Raw genomic sequence first — 16741 nt, 5'->3', positions numbered from 1 at the left:
CAACTAAATAACTCAACATTACACCTAAAGCAATTAGAGAAAGAAGAACCAAAAATACCCCAAAGTTCGCAGAAGGAAAGAAAACAGAGATCAGATCAGAAATAAATGAAAAAGAAATGATAGCAAGGATCAATAAAATTAAAAGCTGACTCTTTGAGAAGACAAACAAAATTGATAACCATTAGCCAGACTCATCAAGAATAAAAGAGAGAAGACTCAAATCTATAGAATTAGAAATGAAAAAGGAGAAGTAACAACTGACACTGCAGAAGAAGAAAGGATCATAGAGATTACTACAGGCAACTATATGCCAACAAAATGGACAACCTGGAAGAAATGGACAAATTCTTAGAAAAGCACAAACTTCAAAGAATGAACCAGGAAGAAATAGAAAATATAAACAAACCAATCACAAGCACTGAAATTGAAACTGTGATTTAAAATCTTCCAACAAACAGCCCAGGACCAGATGGCTTCACAGAAGAATTCTATCAAACATTTAGAGAAGAGCTAACACCTGTCCTTCTCAAACTCTTCCAAAATATAGCAGAGGAAGGAACACTCCCAAACTCATTCTACGAGGCCACCATCACCCTGATACCAAAACCAGACAAAGATGTCACAGAAAAAGAAAATACAGGCTAATATCTCTGATGAACATAGATGCAAAAATCCTCAACAAAATACTAGTAAACAGAATCCAACAGCACATTAAAAGGATCATATACCATGTTCAAGTGGGGTTTATCCCAGGAATGTAAGGATTCTTCAATATATGCAAATCAATCAATGTGATACACCATATTAACAAACTGAAGTATAAAAACCATACAATAATCTCAATAGATGCAGAAAAAGCTTTCAACAAAATGCAACATCCATTTATGATAAAAACTCTCCAGAATGTAGGCATAGAGAGAACTTACCTCAACATAATAAAGGCCATATATGACAAACTCACAGCCAACATTGTTCTCAATGGTGAAAAAGTGAAACCATTTCCACTAAGATCAGGAACAAGACAAGGTTTCCCACTCTCACTGCTATTATTCAACATAGTTTTGGAAGTTTTAACCATAGCAATCAGAGAAGAAAAAGAAATAAAAGGAATCCAAATCGGAAAAGAAGTAAAGCTGTCACTGTTTACAAACGACATGATACTATACATAGAAAATCCTAAAGATGCTACAAGAAAACTACTAGAGCTAATCAATGAATTTGGTAGAGTAGCAGGATGCAAAATTAATGCACAGAAATCTCTTGCATTCCTATATACTAATGATGAAAAATCTGAAAGAGAAATTAAGGAAACACTCCCATTTACCATTGCAACAAAAAGAATTAAATACCTAGGAATAAACCTACCTAAGGAGACAAAAGACCTGTATGCAGAAAACTATAAGACACTGATGAAAGAAATTAAAGATGATACAAACAGATGGAGAGATATACCATGTTCTTGGATTGGAAGAATCAACATTGTGAAAATGACTATACTACCCAAAGCAATCTACAGACTCAATGCAATCCCTATCAAACTACCACTGGCATTTTTCACAGAACTAGAACAAAAAATTTCGCAATTTATATGGAAACACAAAAGACCCCGAAAAGCCAAAGCAATCTTGAGAAAGAGAAACGGAGCTGTAGTAATCAGGCTCCTGGACTTCAGACTATACTACAAAGCTACAGTAAACAAGACAGTATGGTACTGGCACAAAAACAGATCAATGGAGCAGGATAGAAAGCCCAGAGATAAACCCACACACATATGGTCACCTTATTTTTGATAAAGGAGGCAAGAGTATACAACCCTCAGAATGGGAGAAAATATTTGCAAATGAAACAACTGACAAAGGATTAATCTCCAAAATATACAAGCAACTCATGCAGCTCAATATTAAAAACACAAACAACCCACTCCAAAAATGGGCAGAAGACCTAAATGGACATTTCTCCAAAGAAGATATACAGATTGCCTACAAACACATGAAAGGATGCTCAACATCACTAATCGTTAGAGAAATGCAAACCAAAACTACAATGAGGTATCACCTCACACCGGTCAGAATGGCCATCATGAAAAAATCTACAAACAATAAATGCTGGGGAGGGTGTGGAGAAAAGGGAACCCTCTTGCACTGTTGGTGGGAATGTAAATTGATACAGCCACTATGGAGAACAGTATGGAGGTTCCTTAAAAAACTAAAAATAGAACTACCATATGACTCAGCAATCCCACTACTGGGCATATCCCCTGAGAAAACCATAATTCAAAGAGTCATGTACCACAATGTTCATTGCAGCACTATTTACAATAGCCAGGTCATGGAAGCAACCTAAATGCCCATCAACAGACAAATGGATAAAGAAGATGTGGCACATGTATACAGTGGAATATTACTCAGCAATAAAAAGAAACGAAATTGAGTTATTTGTCGTGAAGTGGATGGACCTAGAGTCTGTCATACAGAGTGAAATAAGTCTGAAAGAGAAAAACAAATACAGTATGCTAACACATATATATGGAATCTAAAAAAAAAAAAAAGTTCTGATGAACCTAGGGGCAGGACAGGAATAAAGACACAGATGTAGAGAATGGACTTGAGGACATGGAGAGGGGGAAGGGTAAGCTGGGACGAAGTGAAAGAGTAACACTGACATATATACACTACCAAATGTAAACTAGATAGCTAGTGGGAAGCAGCTGCATAGCACAGGGAGATCAGCTTGGTGCTTTGCTACCACCTAGAGGGGTGGGATAAGGAGGCTGGGAGGGAGACACAAGAGCGAGGGGATATGGGGATGATATACATATGCCTATAGCTGATTCACTTTGTTATACAGCAGAAACTAACACAACATTGTAAAGCAATTATACTCCAATAGAGATGTTAAATAAATAATAAATCTGGTGTCTAAGACGATAGTAAGAGAGAATTCTTTGCCTCAAAGTCATATTTGCAGGCACATATCAAGGCAAAGTGATGAATTCAAGTCAGTCTGATACAAAGGTCAATTTAATCACTCTATCTTCTGTACACTGTCCACAAACTAGGTACCTAAAGTCATCCCAATTCTGCTGGCCTTAGACGTATTATCTAGAAAACTACTCTACTTTCTTTAAATTGGTGTGTTATGAGGAATGAATGAGATGATTGTTCACTCCCTTTGGAAAATATCTGTAAATTGGTATTTCTTCGAAGGAAGGCACACATCCTTAAATGTTAACTTCCAGTCTTTGTTTTGTTTATTTTTCAGGATAGGATTGCACAAATTTCTCAGGTTCTCTCTACTTCCTTGGTTCTAAATTTTGGCTCAAATGAACTACGTGAACCTAATTTCATGGATCAAATCCTCATCTGACATTAAAGATTTAACTAATCATCAACATCACAGTGGCAATCTCAACCTCGGTAAATTATTTTCCAAAATGGAATCTGAATCTACTGTAAAACTCTTACTATTCGAGATACATCTCTAAGGGAAAATACAGACATTTATATAGTGGAAGTGGACAATCCTTATTAAATTATTGTTTAACTGAGATCAAGCAGAGTTCTGGTATCTTATACCTGAGTGCTTGACTTCTTTTATACTCTGATAGAACTGTGACAATCAACCCAAATGCTCACCTAGAGAAGGCACTAAAGGAATAAAGAATTGCCTAAAAGCAAGAGCTAGAGCTAACGATGAAGACACAATTTCAGTGCCTTACAATGTTGTCTTTAGTCAACCATGAGAGTAAATTAACCTGATGACTTTGTTTTGACACTGACTGATTACAGACATTAATCAAAGGGCAACAGGCCACTGCTGCTGAAGAACTGGTGGAATATACGCAGTGCATAGGTGGTTATTTCAACATGGCAATCAGACTTAAGAGCTTGATGAATATCCTCTACCAAATACATTGTAACTCATAAAATACGCTTCTCTATTTTCCAAACAGGTCAAAATGGGTAACTGTATTCTGTGTGAAATGTTTCCTAACCATGTTCACCGTCATTCTGCATATTAAATATAAATATGAGACTGCAGAGTAAATGCATAGCTACCTAAAACTGGCTTCCAGAACTTTCAGCGTGAATGTACACCCATATATTTGTAGAGTATAATTACTGATCTTATTGTTACCTATTCTGAAAATAAATGTGGATACTCTTTTTTCTTTAAATGACTTAAATACAAACAACAACAACAAATATGTGGGCTGGACCAATACATCCGAAAAAGTGCCCTTTAATCCGAAAAAAAATTTTCTTTCGGAAATAGTTACTTATTAAAGAAATACTTGAATTGTTAACCTACTCTTCAAAAATAATTAGGACTTCTTTTCACAAGGCATGGAAGTTGCTGACAACCTTGGAAATTAAGACACCTGTGTCAAATTACTTCTGTAATAAAATTTGCAATCAAACCAAAATTACAATGAACATGTGTTTCTCTGGTTATAGGCTTGCATTCCTTAGCACTTACCTGCAAAATGTGATGCTATTTTGAGCAAAACAGTTTCTAAATCATTTCTTAGACTAGATAATTCCTTGTATCCTTTCTCCCTCACCCACCCCCCTCCAAAAAATTAAATATATTTTAAAGGTAGAAGGGGCTTAGTGAGAGAGCTCACCAGATTTAGTCTGTTGCTATACTTGTTACTAAGCAAGCCACCATTATTGCTGTTGTTGTTTTATTAGATCACAGATATTAGAGCTGTAATGAACTTCAAGAAATCACTTCAGTTTCTGGCAAACCAAAGATGCCCTTTTCTTCAAGAAAACACTTGGGATCAAAGGAGGTAAGTGATTTGCCCAAGGTCGTATACTGTAAGTCCCCTACATACAAACGAGTTTTGTTCCAAGAGCGCATTCATAAGTCCAATTTGTTTGTAAGTCCCACAAAGCTAGCCCAGGTACCCAACTAAACAAATCGGCTATATAGTACTATAGTGTAATAGGTTTATAATACTTTTCACACTAATAATACATAAAAAACAGACACAAAAAATAAAGAAAACATTTTCAATCTTACAGTACAGTACCTTGAAAAGTACAGTAGTACAGTACAACAGCTGGCATCCAGGGGCTGGCATCTCGTGAACAGGCAAGAAGAGTTACTGACAGGAGGAGGGAGAGGAGGTGGGAGATGGTAGAGCTGAACGATCGTCAGCAGTAAGAGACGCAGGGCAAGCTGCACGTGGCAATGTACGCCGGACACGTGAACTAACTTACGTGATTAGACAGGTGAATGCGTGCCTATTCGAATCTTTGAAAGTTTGCAACTTGAAGGTCCGTATGTACGGGACTTACTGTAGCTATAAAGGTGTCGAATTTCTGACCCCAACACTTACTGGAAGGATTGTTCTAGAGTCAGCTCTTTATCCTAAAAGGTCAAGTGTCTTGCTGAGTAATTTCAGAATCAGAAGTTTCCCTTCCTGTCATGGATTCCCCTTCCTGGTTGAAAGTTTCCATCTGTCTGACTGGCTTTACCTAGAAAGCCGGGACTTGGGGACATACTTGTGAACAAAGGAAAGGTTAGAGGGGGTTGTTGCATGTTATTCCCTCAGTTGGAGGTTTTCCCTCGCAGGTCTATCCTAGCACTGCTGAGGGTAAAAGGAAGCCTCCGTGTAATCAGGGCACTAGCGTCTGACCACACACGTGCACAGGCACACATGTGCTAAATCAAAAGGCCACACTAATGGTCTCGATGCACATTCTAGCCCTCAGAACCAGAGGTTAAACAAACTCAGTTCTGGTTTTTTTTTTTTCCTGTCTAACGAGGGAGGCAAGACTAGATAACTTCTAAGAGTACTTCTAGGCTTAGGACTCAGGCCACAAACTGTAAGTCTTCTGAGCTTATACTTTACTCTGCTGTTTGGTTTGAGCCCACCATGGAGGCCAAGTAGCCAGGTTGGTATTTGCTCGTTGATAACTCGAGCAAATTCCTAAACCACCATCATTACCTATGTCCACTTCATCAATTTATATCATCTTCCAACCCCTGGTGACATTGAGTTTACAAACAGAGTGTAGAACACAAGTTGTTTTCTGTAACAATACTTTTTCCACTCCAGCATACTGACTTTTATTTTTCATTTCATAACATCCCTGCCAAAAATAACAGTGAAATCTAAAGACATCTGAACATGTGGTATGTAAAACAAACACTAAATTATAAATCTAAATAATAATTGCACTTCCATTTGTGTGATGACTTTCATATGAAATTAACTCTTTGGGTTGGGATATGTGGTTGTTGTGTGCTTGTGTAGCTGGGGAAGAAGGAGATTGGAAGTGACAGATATAAAGCAGGAGATAGTGAGGCCAACTATGATAGTACCTAGAAAGTTGTACTCCATAATTATCTATTGATGTATGAATAAATGAATGAACAGACCACTGAAAGACTGACGCCAGATTAAATATTTAGTATTTTTCCACCTGCCATAATTTAAAATTGAAATCACAGAAGATCTATATTCCTGAAAGACTTTATACTTTTTCTTAGAAATCTCCCTCATACAACACAGTGTTTGGCATCGTGTCTGGCGGTCAATAAGTACTTAATAATAAACATAATAAGAGGAATGCCAGCAGCAGTTCTACAGACTGTACTAAACACCTCAATTTTATTATCTCACTTATCCCTCATAGTAACACTGAGACAGGCTGGGACCTGGGACACTTTGCTGCAGTGCTTGCACCTGGACAAACGTCTTCTTGAGCAACAAAATACAAAGAACTATAAAGGACTAAAAATAACTGCGTGCGTTCCCAGTTGGGGCAAATTATGGACAACGAGATACAAAAAGACCAAAAAAATCCCAACTGCCACTTCTGAAGAGCCAGGAACAAAAGGAGGTCACTGCGCTTGCCTCTTGCACACACCACCACCAAAGGGGTGGGCAAACCACCTAAGGCCCCCCCTCCCGCCTGACCCCCTGGACACACCCCTACCCTCACCCCATATAAGGATCCAGCTCACCCCCCCACCCTGTTGCTTGTTTTTGCTCCTCCCTGCTACAGCAGGGGCCCCAATAAAGCCTTGCCTGAATTTCTTGTCTGGCCTCTTATCAATTTCTATTGATTAAAGAGGCCAAGAACCCGGGTCAGTAACGACACTGTAAAGTTGGCACTATGAGTTGCATCCATAATACAGATGAGTGAAGGCAAGGTTAAATTATTAGCCAACTTCACAAAACTAGTTCTGTGAGAGCCATAACTCAAACCAAGGTGTATCTTGCTTAAACCCTCGCTTTAACAAATGAATAAGTGCATGACAAAATGAATGCAACTATCCTGTGTTTTTATTACTGGGGCAACTTGGTAAGGGTTGGGTAGAGGAGGTTTAATTTACTGAGTGACCAAGATCTTTGTTATACCAAACTCCCAAAGACACCAAGGTATCACTATGGCCTCAGAGAGTTCACAAGAAAACCTGAGAAACTGAATCACTGGGAAAAGGATACTAGAATCAGATGGAAGAAAGTTCAAGAGAAACACATAGGTATTCTCTGATACTAATCTCTTCCATCTGGTTGATAGTCATCAATAGAAGCAGTGAAGCCACGTCATTCATTTTTTTAAGAATTATGTCAAAATTCCTATGTTTAAGTGAAACACTATGCTGAACATAAGCTCATTTTCCTTTAACAAAGATTCTTGGCAATCGGCAGCAACTCACAGCCATCACATTGCTCAATTACACTGTACTGCAGGTGTACAAATGAGGCTGTTAAGAGACGGTTCCTGAGAGAATGATGGATGATCCACCTCTTAGAAGAGAAATTTTTTCCTTTCTTTTTTTTTTTTAAAGTCTCCTTCTCTTCCGTTTCCTCTCTCCCGACTCCCTTAATTTCTTTCTCGATCTCTTCATATGTTAAATAACAACTACAAACTATATCTTTGGAAATCTATACATTTCAAAGCCAATGTTTTTACCAAGATGGTATATGTCACAAAGTACCATACTGGAACACCTGATATTGCAATTTGTATAATTAGCCACCATAATTAGTTGACTAAATGACTGTGAAAGAGAGCTTTTGTTAATCAAATGTTGTACATGAAGAAATAAATTCTCTTCACTCTGTCCCTTTCTTTAGGGCAAATAACACAGCAGAACCACGTGGGTATTTTAGTACTTTTTTATATATATATATATCTATTAAAAGAATTCTAATTTGCAAAAAAAAAAAAAAAAAAGAAAGAAATTCAACGTGTTTAAGGGGCTTGTAAATAACAAAACTGGGGCAGGAACTGGTTATAAATTTATAGCCTTTAACAACAGGCATACGAGTTGATTTGGGGACTGGCTCAATCCTATCATAGAAATGACCATTTTTCTCACCGCCATACATGGTGATCAGTTTTTGAGCAAGCTAGTTGGGTGGGTTGTAGTAGCATGACAAACTTTTTTGTTCCTGGCAGGCAGTTTGGGAGTTTAAAATGTGAGCAGCCTTTCTCTGCCTTCTGTGTTATCACCTACCAAAGAGCAGTAAAACTTCTGAGTACTGAAATAAACCGCAGAGAACAATTAAACTTACTGATAATTTATATAGTAGTTTTCAACTATTTAACATAAAGAACACAATTTAAAGAGTAGTGCAAGAGCAAACTGGAGAGGGTCTTTAGACAGAGAGAAACTGGGAATGTATAAACTGCAGAGAAAGACGAGAGAAAGAAAGTTGAAGTGTCTCATTTAGAGGCTTAGCTCATTTTCTTTTGATCTAATCCTCTTTGTCTGTCAAATCCTCCCTTACCACTGTCATTATAGTTGGGCTGTCTCCTATATATGGAAACTTCCAGACTCCACTCCCTCATCTCCACCCACAATAAAAGTCAAATGTGTCCCGCATTTATTAAATTGACAAACATAACAAGTCTCTAAACAGCATTGGAGACCAAAGATTTCCTTGGCATTCTCAATATATATATTTTACATTTCAGCTTCTCCCAAATATCTTGCATGGTATTTAAACCACAAAATGACTGTGCCATTTGAGAAATGTCTGGTTATTCATTTTTTTATTCCAACCAATGCTAATGTGTCCTAAGATACCACATATGACTACCCTCTTAAGGCATTTGAATGTGAAATTATCATCCACAATACCATCATAAGATAGTAATAAAGACAGATTACCTGGGGTTAAGAGGATGACTGACATAGTGATGAGTGAGCATACAACTAAAATCACCAGCAGGGCAATAGCAATTCCCTTCCAGTTTCTCTGTGGAGGGCTGTTACTTCCCAGTTCCTACCGAGATAGAAAAAAAAAAGAAGTTTCATAATTATACATGCTCCAAGAGAAATGTATTCATAAAGGAATGATTCAGTGCATGGAAGAATCACAGTTTGAAAGCTGACTAGAATCCTCTTCCTCTTCGGTAGCTCATTTAATTATTCAAAGGTGCATATATTATAAATGGCTATCTTTTGGGGGGCAATCTTATTTCTCCAAGAGATAAAGCAGCAAAGGTTTCTGCCTGCTGTCTAAAATGTGGATGGCATTAAAATACATTGAATATAAACACTAGGATGATAGCCAAAATACTCTGCAAAATAATTATGTAAATGAAGTGTGCCCATTTACATTGGAACCTACAATAAAGATTTAAATATTAATATTCCTGAAGCACTATAGACTACTTTTCTAACTGGTAAGGGGAAAAAAGATTAGTGATGAGAAAATCATTCAAAATGCCCCCTCACTGCAGAGCAGTGCACATTTGTCAACTCAAAAAGTCCTTTTTTTAAACAGTTCCCCTACCACTCATAAATATCAACAGGATGTAGTAACTAAATTAAATGAGTGCTTCTGTATCAATGGTTTACGACATCCTCTCCCTGGGCAGCATGCATGATATTGGCAAGGAGGTATGATTGATGGGGTAGGATAAACTTGAGCATCTCTTACAATACATACAGTAAAGCTTTTCATTTTTCAGATGATCTGTGTTCTATTCTGCTGACTAGAAATATATGAGCATCATTCACCAAAGTAAAGCACAGACCACACTAGTTTGAAATAAATGCCAGATTTTCTTTGTAATAAAGTTTATAAAACACTAAGCTTCTTGTTTCTTTCTTCCTACCCCAATCCCCAGCCTCTTTTCCTCCAGTCCTAATAGAGCCTTCTTTATTCAGAAATAGTCAAATGATTTGGGGACAAATGAAACAAAACGTAAAGGTTTCCAGTTCACTGTATTTGCACAAATCACTCAAGAAGCCACAGTCTTCCTTTAAACAAAGATAAGTAAAATAGCAAACATTTGATAAACTATAAATGGCTTTTTGTGACTCACAGTTTAAAGCACTGAAGCCAATTTTCATATAGGGATAGTGGCATTCAGTTCTGCAATAAACTCTTTGGACTTAAAGAACTAGGTCCTAAATAAATGCAAGAAGAAACCATGCATAGGAGGTATTTTGTTATTGTTTGTTTTTCCCCTTCTCAGATCAGTAGCTTTAGGTTTTTCACTCTGATGAACCAAATCCGGCAGAAATCAATTCCAATCTTTTTTCTAAAATGGCTCACTTCATACCTCATTTTCATGCTTATTAGTGCTTACTGTCCAATACCTCTATCCCTTCTGCATTTTGGTTAGAATTTCCATTCATAAACTTATTCCACATAAATCGAAACAGTAGATTAGCAAATCATCAGCGTTTAAGTAACAGCATCAAGAAAAGCAATAGTTGTCTTAAGACCATAAACCCTTTTCTGGAATGCAACGTGACTGCAGGTTTCTTGGGCAATTTCTTTGTCAGAATCTGTGTGGTGTGATGACCAGTTATTCTCCATATTAAGGCTCTATTTAAGACTACTCGGAAGCCAGAATGGTAGATTAGAGAGGCAATGCTATACGTAGATGCCTATGCTGGGCAAAAAGTTGTGAAACACCCATCTCAAGAGCTAAGAGATAATGGAAGAAGGGCACCAAACAATAGGAAGTGAGCATCTGGACCAAGAATCATAAACCCTTCCATATTTATTAACTCAAAGGGACGTAAGAAAAAGGAAAAAGAATAACTATAAGCAATTATAACTGACTTCTCAGTCCAGTAAAGGAATCAAGGGGCAATGATAATTTTAAATCTACTGACTCTGATCTTGATTCACTGTCACTGGAACGCAAGGCAAATTATTAGACAAATGTGTTCAGAGTGTGTTTTTCAGTTTTTGAATATGATGTAACTATGCAATGTCTACCAAGCATTGTCTAACAGCAATAACAGATATCTTATTATGTGTCTCGAATTGTACTGAGTACTTTATATTCACAATCTCACAAAATCCTCATGAGAATTAGGTGAGATTACTATTATTTTGACAAATCTGCAGATGAGAAACATGGGATTTAGAGAGATAAATACCAAACCACTTACTGCTAATAAGTGGGACGTCTCAAGGTCCAATCCATAAAAGTCTAGCCTCAGAAACCACACTCACACACTAGAATATGCTATTCTAAAAGGAGCTATTTCTTGAATCAATCAATAAGCCAATGAATCAAGGAATGATTTGAACCCCTACATAATAATAGTTGTACTTTAATACCTTTGATCTGAGAAAATTCACAATTTTATAAAAGCTCTTCTGAAGTCTGTAATGCTTTCAAATAAACTCATATTTTCCCAGGAATGGCAGACTAGAAAAAATATACCATTTTAAAAAATGGTAAAACACGTTTGAGTACAAAATACTTTTCGGTTCATAAAGTGGTGCACATAAGAATGTCTGGCTCCTCTAAAAATGACCCATCAATACCAAAAGCATCTACAAGTCCCTGTTTTAGGAACTGCAGACTTAATGAACTCTTACTATAATTCCCTCCTTTCCATCCATCTTAAACTCCATCACCATTATAATATTTCTAAAGCACGGTTTTACTTACATCACTTTATTCCACAAAGTCCTTTAATGTCTCTACATTATCTAAAGAATTAAGTGCACATGTGTGAGTCAAGAATAACAATGGTCTATAGCCAAGCTCCAGTCTTCTCATCCAACTTGATCTTTTTTTTTTTTTTGAGAAAGAACACTACCCTATACTGCTCTGATTACCATTTCCAACATATGCCTCAGATGCTTCAAACTTCACCTAACCATTCCACTCCCAGTTTTTTCTCCAATTCCTTTCATATGCATCCAATTACAGACATTGTCAATCATTCAACATCCTGCTCAAATGTCTTTTCTCTTGAAAATTTCCCCCAATTATGCAAGCCAGATATAATTTTCCTTCTGGAAAAAAAAATGCCTAAAATGCATTGTACCAATAGGTTTGAGACCAACTCTGCTACTTAATAGCTATGAGATTGCAAACAACATGCCTCTGCGATTTCCTAAGCCTCAGGCTTTTTTTTTTTAGCTGAACAACTGGAATAATAACAATAATTATTTTTAAATGTAACAAGGATTAAAACAAATTATTCAAACAAAGCTCTTACTTAAATGTACAATAAGACAGTTCACACTAAGTGAACTGCTTGGAATGTTCTTCCTCAGTACACTTGCACATGTCACTCTTTCTCTCTCTCTCATCATTTCAGGTCTCAATCTCAAATGTTCCCTCCTTTGAGAAGCCTTGCCTGGCCACCTTCTACAAAATAACATTCTATATCCACTCTTATTCCTTCAATTAGCTTTATTTTTCTTCATATCATTATCATTTTTGAGTATATTATGTCATATTAAATCATATATCTATAATAATATAAATTAAGTTGTTTAAATGTTCATTTTATCAGTCTCAGCTCTCCAGAATAGAAGCTTCGTGATGTCAGTAACCTAGATCATCTTGTTCTCTCTGCTAGATCCCTAGCATTTTGAACAGTGTTTGGCACATACTAGGTATGCTACAGATAGTAAACAAATGAATGAACGAATGAATGATAGCAGTTCTGATGATAGTGATGATGATGGTGGTGATGGTAATGCTTAAAGCCATGTATAAACAGCCATCATATCCCTGTCAAAGTTATCTCCTTAAAGTAAGGAGCACATCTTAGATAACTTTATATTCCTTAGACCACTGAACAAATTCTAGTCCTTTTAATAGGTGCTTAGAAAATAGTTGCCCAGTTAATTAAGTGGTATAAATGGTACCTGAAATGGTATAGAGCTACAGTGTCATTAGTTAAATACACATTAATAGCAATTTTTTAAAAAGGAACTACTTGCTATAGATAAATTTGATTGCAATTATTTTTAGCTTCATTTATCTGATGCTTGGATCCCAAAATACCGTTGCCATTCTTCAGTTTGTCTTCTTCTTCGACAACCTCAATAATTTCTATTGTTGCTGGAAGCGGTTCTAATTGGCTCTGCTTTTCCATGACTTCCTCCTAGCCAACACCTGAAAGCATACACGCCAGGCCCACAGGACAGGTTTGTGCTGGGCCGCAGCCTGACCTTGCAAGGTCATCATCTGAATGCTTTGGAGGCAGCACAGAGTCAACGTTGGGATATTAAATTCCCTGGAGAGGTTTGAAGGTATAAGAACAAATGTTTAAGAATCCATACATACAGTTGTTTTTAAAGTCAGTCCTCCAGTGGATAGATGCATAGGTGAAAACACTTGTGTCCAACTGCAGCTGATGTTCAGTGTTGTGATTGTCTAGAGACGTTTAGGTGCTGCAGGCCAAACTAAACTCAATCTGTAACCTAGTTATTTATGTTGTGTTTACTGCCAATCAAATTACTCACCACCCTTTAGAGAACAGTTTAGTTTATAAGACGGATGTTCACGACACACATAGTTTACCTAAATCCAAATGCATTTTTAATTTGTTCAAATACAAAGGAAAAAAATGCTAGAAATTATAAGCAGAAAACATCCAAGATTTATATATCATTTCCTTGGGCAAAATAAGGAAAAAAGCTGAACCAACAAATTCAATTTTCTTAAAAATAAGAAAAAGAATATAAATGTATATAATAAATATAAATATATATTCCACTTGCAGTTCCCCTTAAAAAACTCCATGTTCATCTGCCATATGCATCATGAAAAGAAATATGATCCCTCCATATTAAAATTGTATCAAAAAGTAATAACATTTACAGGAAGATACAAGGAGGAAAAATCATCGAGATATTGAAATTATGTCTGTAGATTGGATGAGGGTGTGTTTTAATAAAAATAGATTTTTTTCCATCACATGGTGTTCAAATTCACAAATGTGAATAGTCTCAACTGTGAATAGGTCAAGAAACAGTCCAAAGCATTTACACTTAATAATTGGAAAATATCTTAAAGGAACTTAAGGTACTTTTAAATGTTGTATATTGTTTCATGATATTAGAAAAGCATAGCATTAAGTTAAGACTTTTAAAGCCATCTGTAAAATAATGATTAAAAAATTGATTTAAAAAAATCCTTTTACATCATTCTTAGAAATGTTTAGCCAGCTCTGGCTTGAAAGACCTTGAGATATGGGTATTCAGCAGTTGGCCAATTCTCTTTAAATAATTCTATTTAACAAAATGCACTGGAGTCTTTTAGAATATAGAATATTACACTACATGCAACTGGGAATACAAATTAAAATAAGAACTGTCCCCAGTGAGTTTAAACACTAATGAAGATTTTGTTTACCACCAGTATAGTACAAAGTTGAATAAATAAAGGTAACCCAGCAAATCACAGAATTTTTCTATGGGAAAGAGGGGAGAAGTTATTAACTTCCTTGTACTGATATAATTTTTTTTCTTTGAGCATTCATACAGCATTTCCTAAGAAATAAGGTGCTAAATGTGGTGGGATTATAGAATTACATATACAAAATCTGGAAAGACAAAAGGAATCAGAGGATTTTTTTCTTTTTTAAATAGGTGGAAAGTGTGTATAAAAATACACACTTAGGTACTGGAAAATGGAACAAAGTGTGCATTTTTTTCTTTCTAGCAAAAATAATAATTGACAATATTTACAACCAGGAATAGACCAGTAAACATAAAAGAAATTGAGACAATTTTTTATATAGCTCCACAAAATGACAAGGTCACAGATTTTGCCTCTAAGACACAAATAATTCCTGTGCCATTTGAAACATTTTAGAGTATACTGAAAGAAGGAAAATTCCAAAATTTTAATGTTTACCTTGTCTTGATTGTCTGAAATAGAAAGCACATAAAAAAAAAATTTAAGCTCAATTTAAGAAAAAGAAAGAAATGCAAAAGTACTAAATAAAATTTTAATGAATTCAATGTAGGAGCTCAACATAAATAATAATTAAATACTGTGAGATATCTCCACCACTAGGAGATATAGTCATAGTTCCTTACAACATTTACTGATATCAGTAAAGAAAATATAATCATAGAGATTGTTTTTCATATTTAATTTGCAGTTTAATACTTGTAATACCTACCGCTTCTTAAAATTGCCCATACTTGTGGACACTCACAAGTTCCTCATTTATCATTAGAAGACTCTATGCTAAATAAAGTGCATAGTTTTGGTAAATGATCATATTTCATACAGAAAGTTATACATTTTTCAAAATTACATCTATTACAGTTTTGTGTTATCAGTGTACATGAGGCAGTGCTGAATAAGTGCTACTCATAGTATGAACTATAGACAGCAGCATCAACATCACCTGGGAGCTTATTAGAAATGCAAGACAAAAAAAAATTAAAAAAATAAAAAAAAAAAAAGAAATGCAAGACAAGAGTCTTTTATTGCAATTTGCTCTATTCTTTTTTTAAAAAAATTCTGATTTGGTTTTATCTGTCAACATTAATTTGTTTATAAAAGAACTAGCAATTATCTCAATTGTAATTTGTCATTTATAACTCCCTGATAATTCTATTTGTTTGTGAAACACTGCGAGATGGATCACCATTAAATTAGAAACAAAACAAAGAAGACAGCTATCATCAATATATTTTTCAGTAATAGTTTCACATTTCTATTATCATGATTTAGAGGTTTGGCTGATCATCTATGATTCTGAACCTGTTTAGGCTTCAAAACCACAACTAAAACTGTAAAAGAAGCAATTAAAAAAGCAAACAAACAGATCTGATATCAGGAAGATGGCAGACTAGGATGCCCCAGGCCCTCATTCCCTCATGAAAACATCAAGTAAACAACTATAGAGTAATTAAAATAGCAGTATGGGAGCTCCAAAAACCAATGAAGGGTATGCAGCAACCAAGCAAACGCCAATCAAGAAAAAGTCACACTTAAAAAGGCAGGAGGAGGAGAGGAGAAGATGGTGGAAGAGTAAGACGCGGAGATCACCTTCCTCCCCACAGATACATCAGAAATACATCTACACGTGGAACTGCACGTACAGAACACCCACTGAATGCTGGCAGAAGAGGTCAGACCTCCCAAAAGGCAAGAAACTCCCCCCGTACTTGGGTAGGGCAAAAGAAAAAAGAAATAACAGAGACAAAAGAATAGGGACGGGACCTGCACCAGTGGGAGGGAGCCGTGAAGGAGGAAAGGTGTCCACACACTAGGAGCCCCTTCGCGGGCGGAGACTGCGGGTGGCGGAGGGGGAGCTTCAGAGCCATGGAGGAGAGCGCAGCCACAGGGGTGCGGAGGGCAAAGTGGAGAGATTCCTGCACAGAGGCTCGGCGCCAAGCAGCACTCACCAGCCCGAGAGGCTTGTCTGCTCACCCGCCGGGGCGGGCGGGGCTGGGAGCTGAGGCTCGGGCTTCGGTCGGATTGCAGGGAGAGGACTGGGATTGGCGGCGTGAACACAGCCTGAAGGGGTTAAT

General features: G+C 36.6%; 1 protein-coding gene across 1 annotated transcript in view; it reads right to left on the bottom strand.

Moving 5' to 3' along the window:
• The window catches only part of DPP10 (dipeptidyl peptidase like 10), a 676003-nt gene that overhangs the window by 506361 nt on the left and 152901 nt on the right, over nucleotides 1-16741 (bottom strand). Inside the window, exon 2 of the mRNA XM_082397857.1 lies at nucleotides 9142-9256. Coding sequence (XP_082253983.1) covers nucleotides 9142-9256 — 115 coding nt within the window. The remainder of the gene's footprint in view (nucleotides 1-9141; nucleotides 9257-16741) is intronic.

The sequence above is a fragment of the Balaenoptera borealis genome (genome assembly GCF_965194805.1).
Source record: "Balaenoptera borealis genome assembly, chromosome: 6".
In the NCBI taxonomy this organism is placed as follows: domain Eukaryota; kingdom Metazoa; phylum Chordata; class Mammalia; order Artiodactyla; family Balaenopteridae; genus Balaenoptera; species Balaenoptera borealis.
The sequence above is the reverse complement of the archived record's forward strand: the minus strand, read 5'-3'. Positions and strand labels throughout refer to the sequence as shown.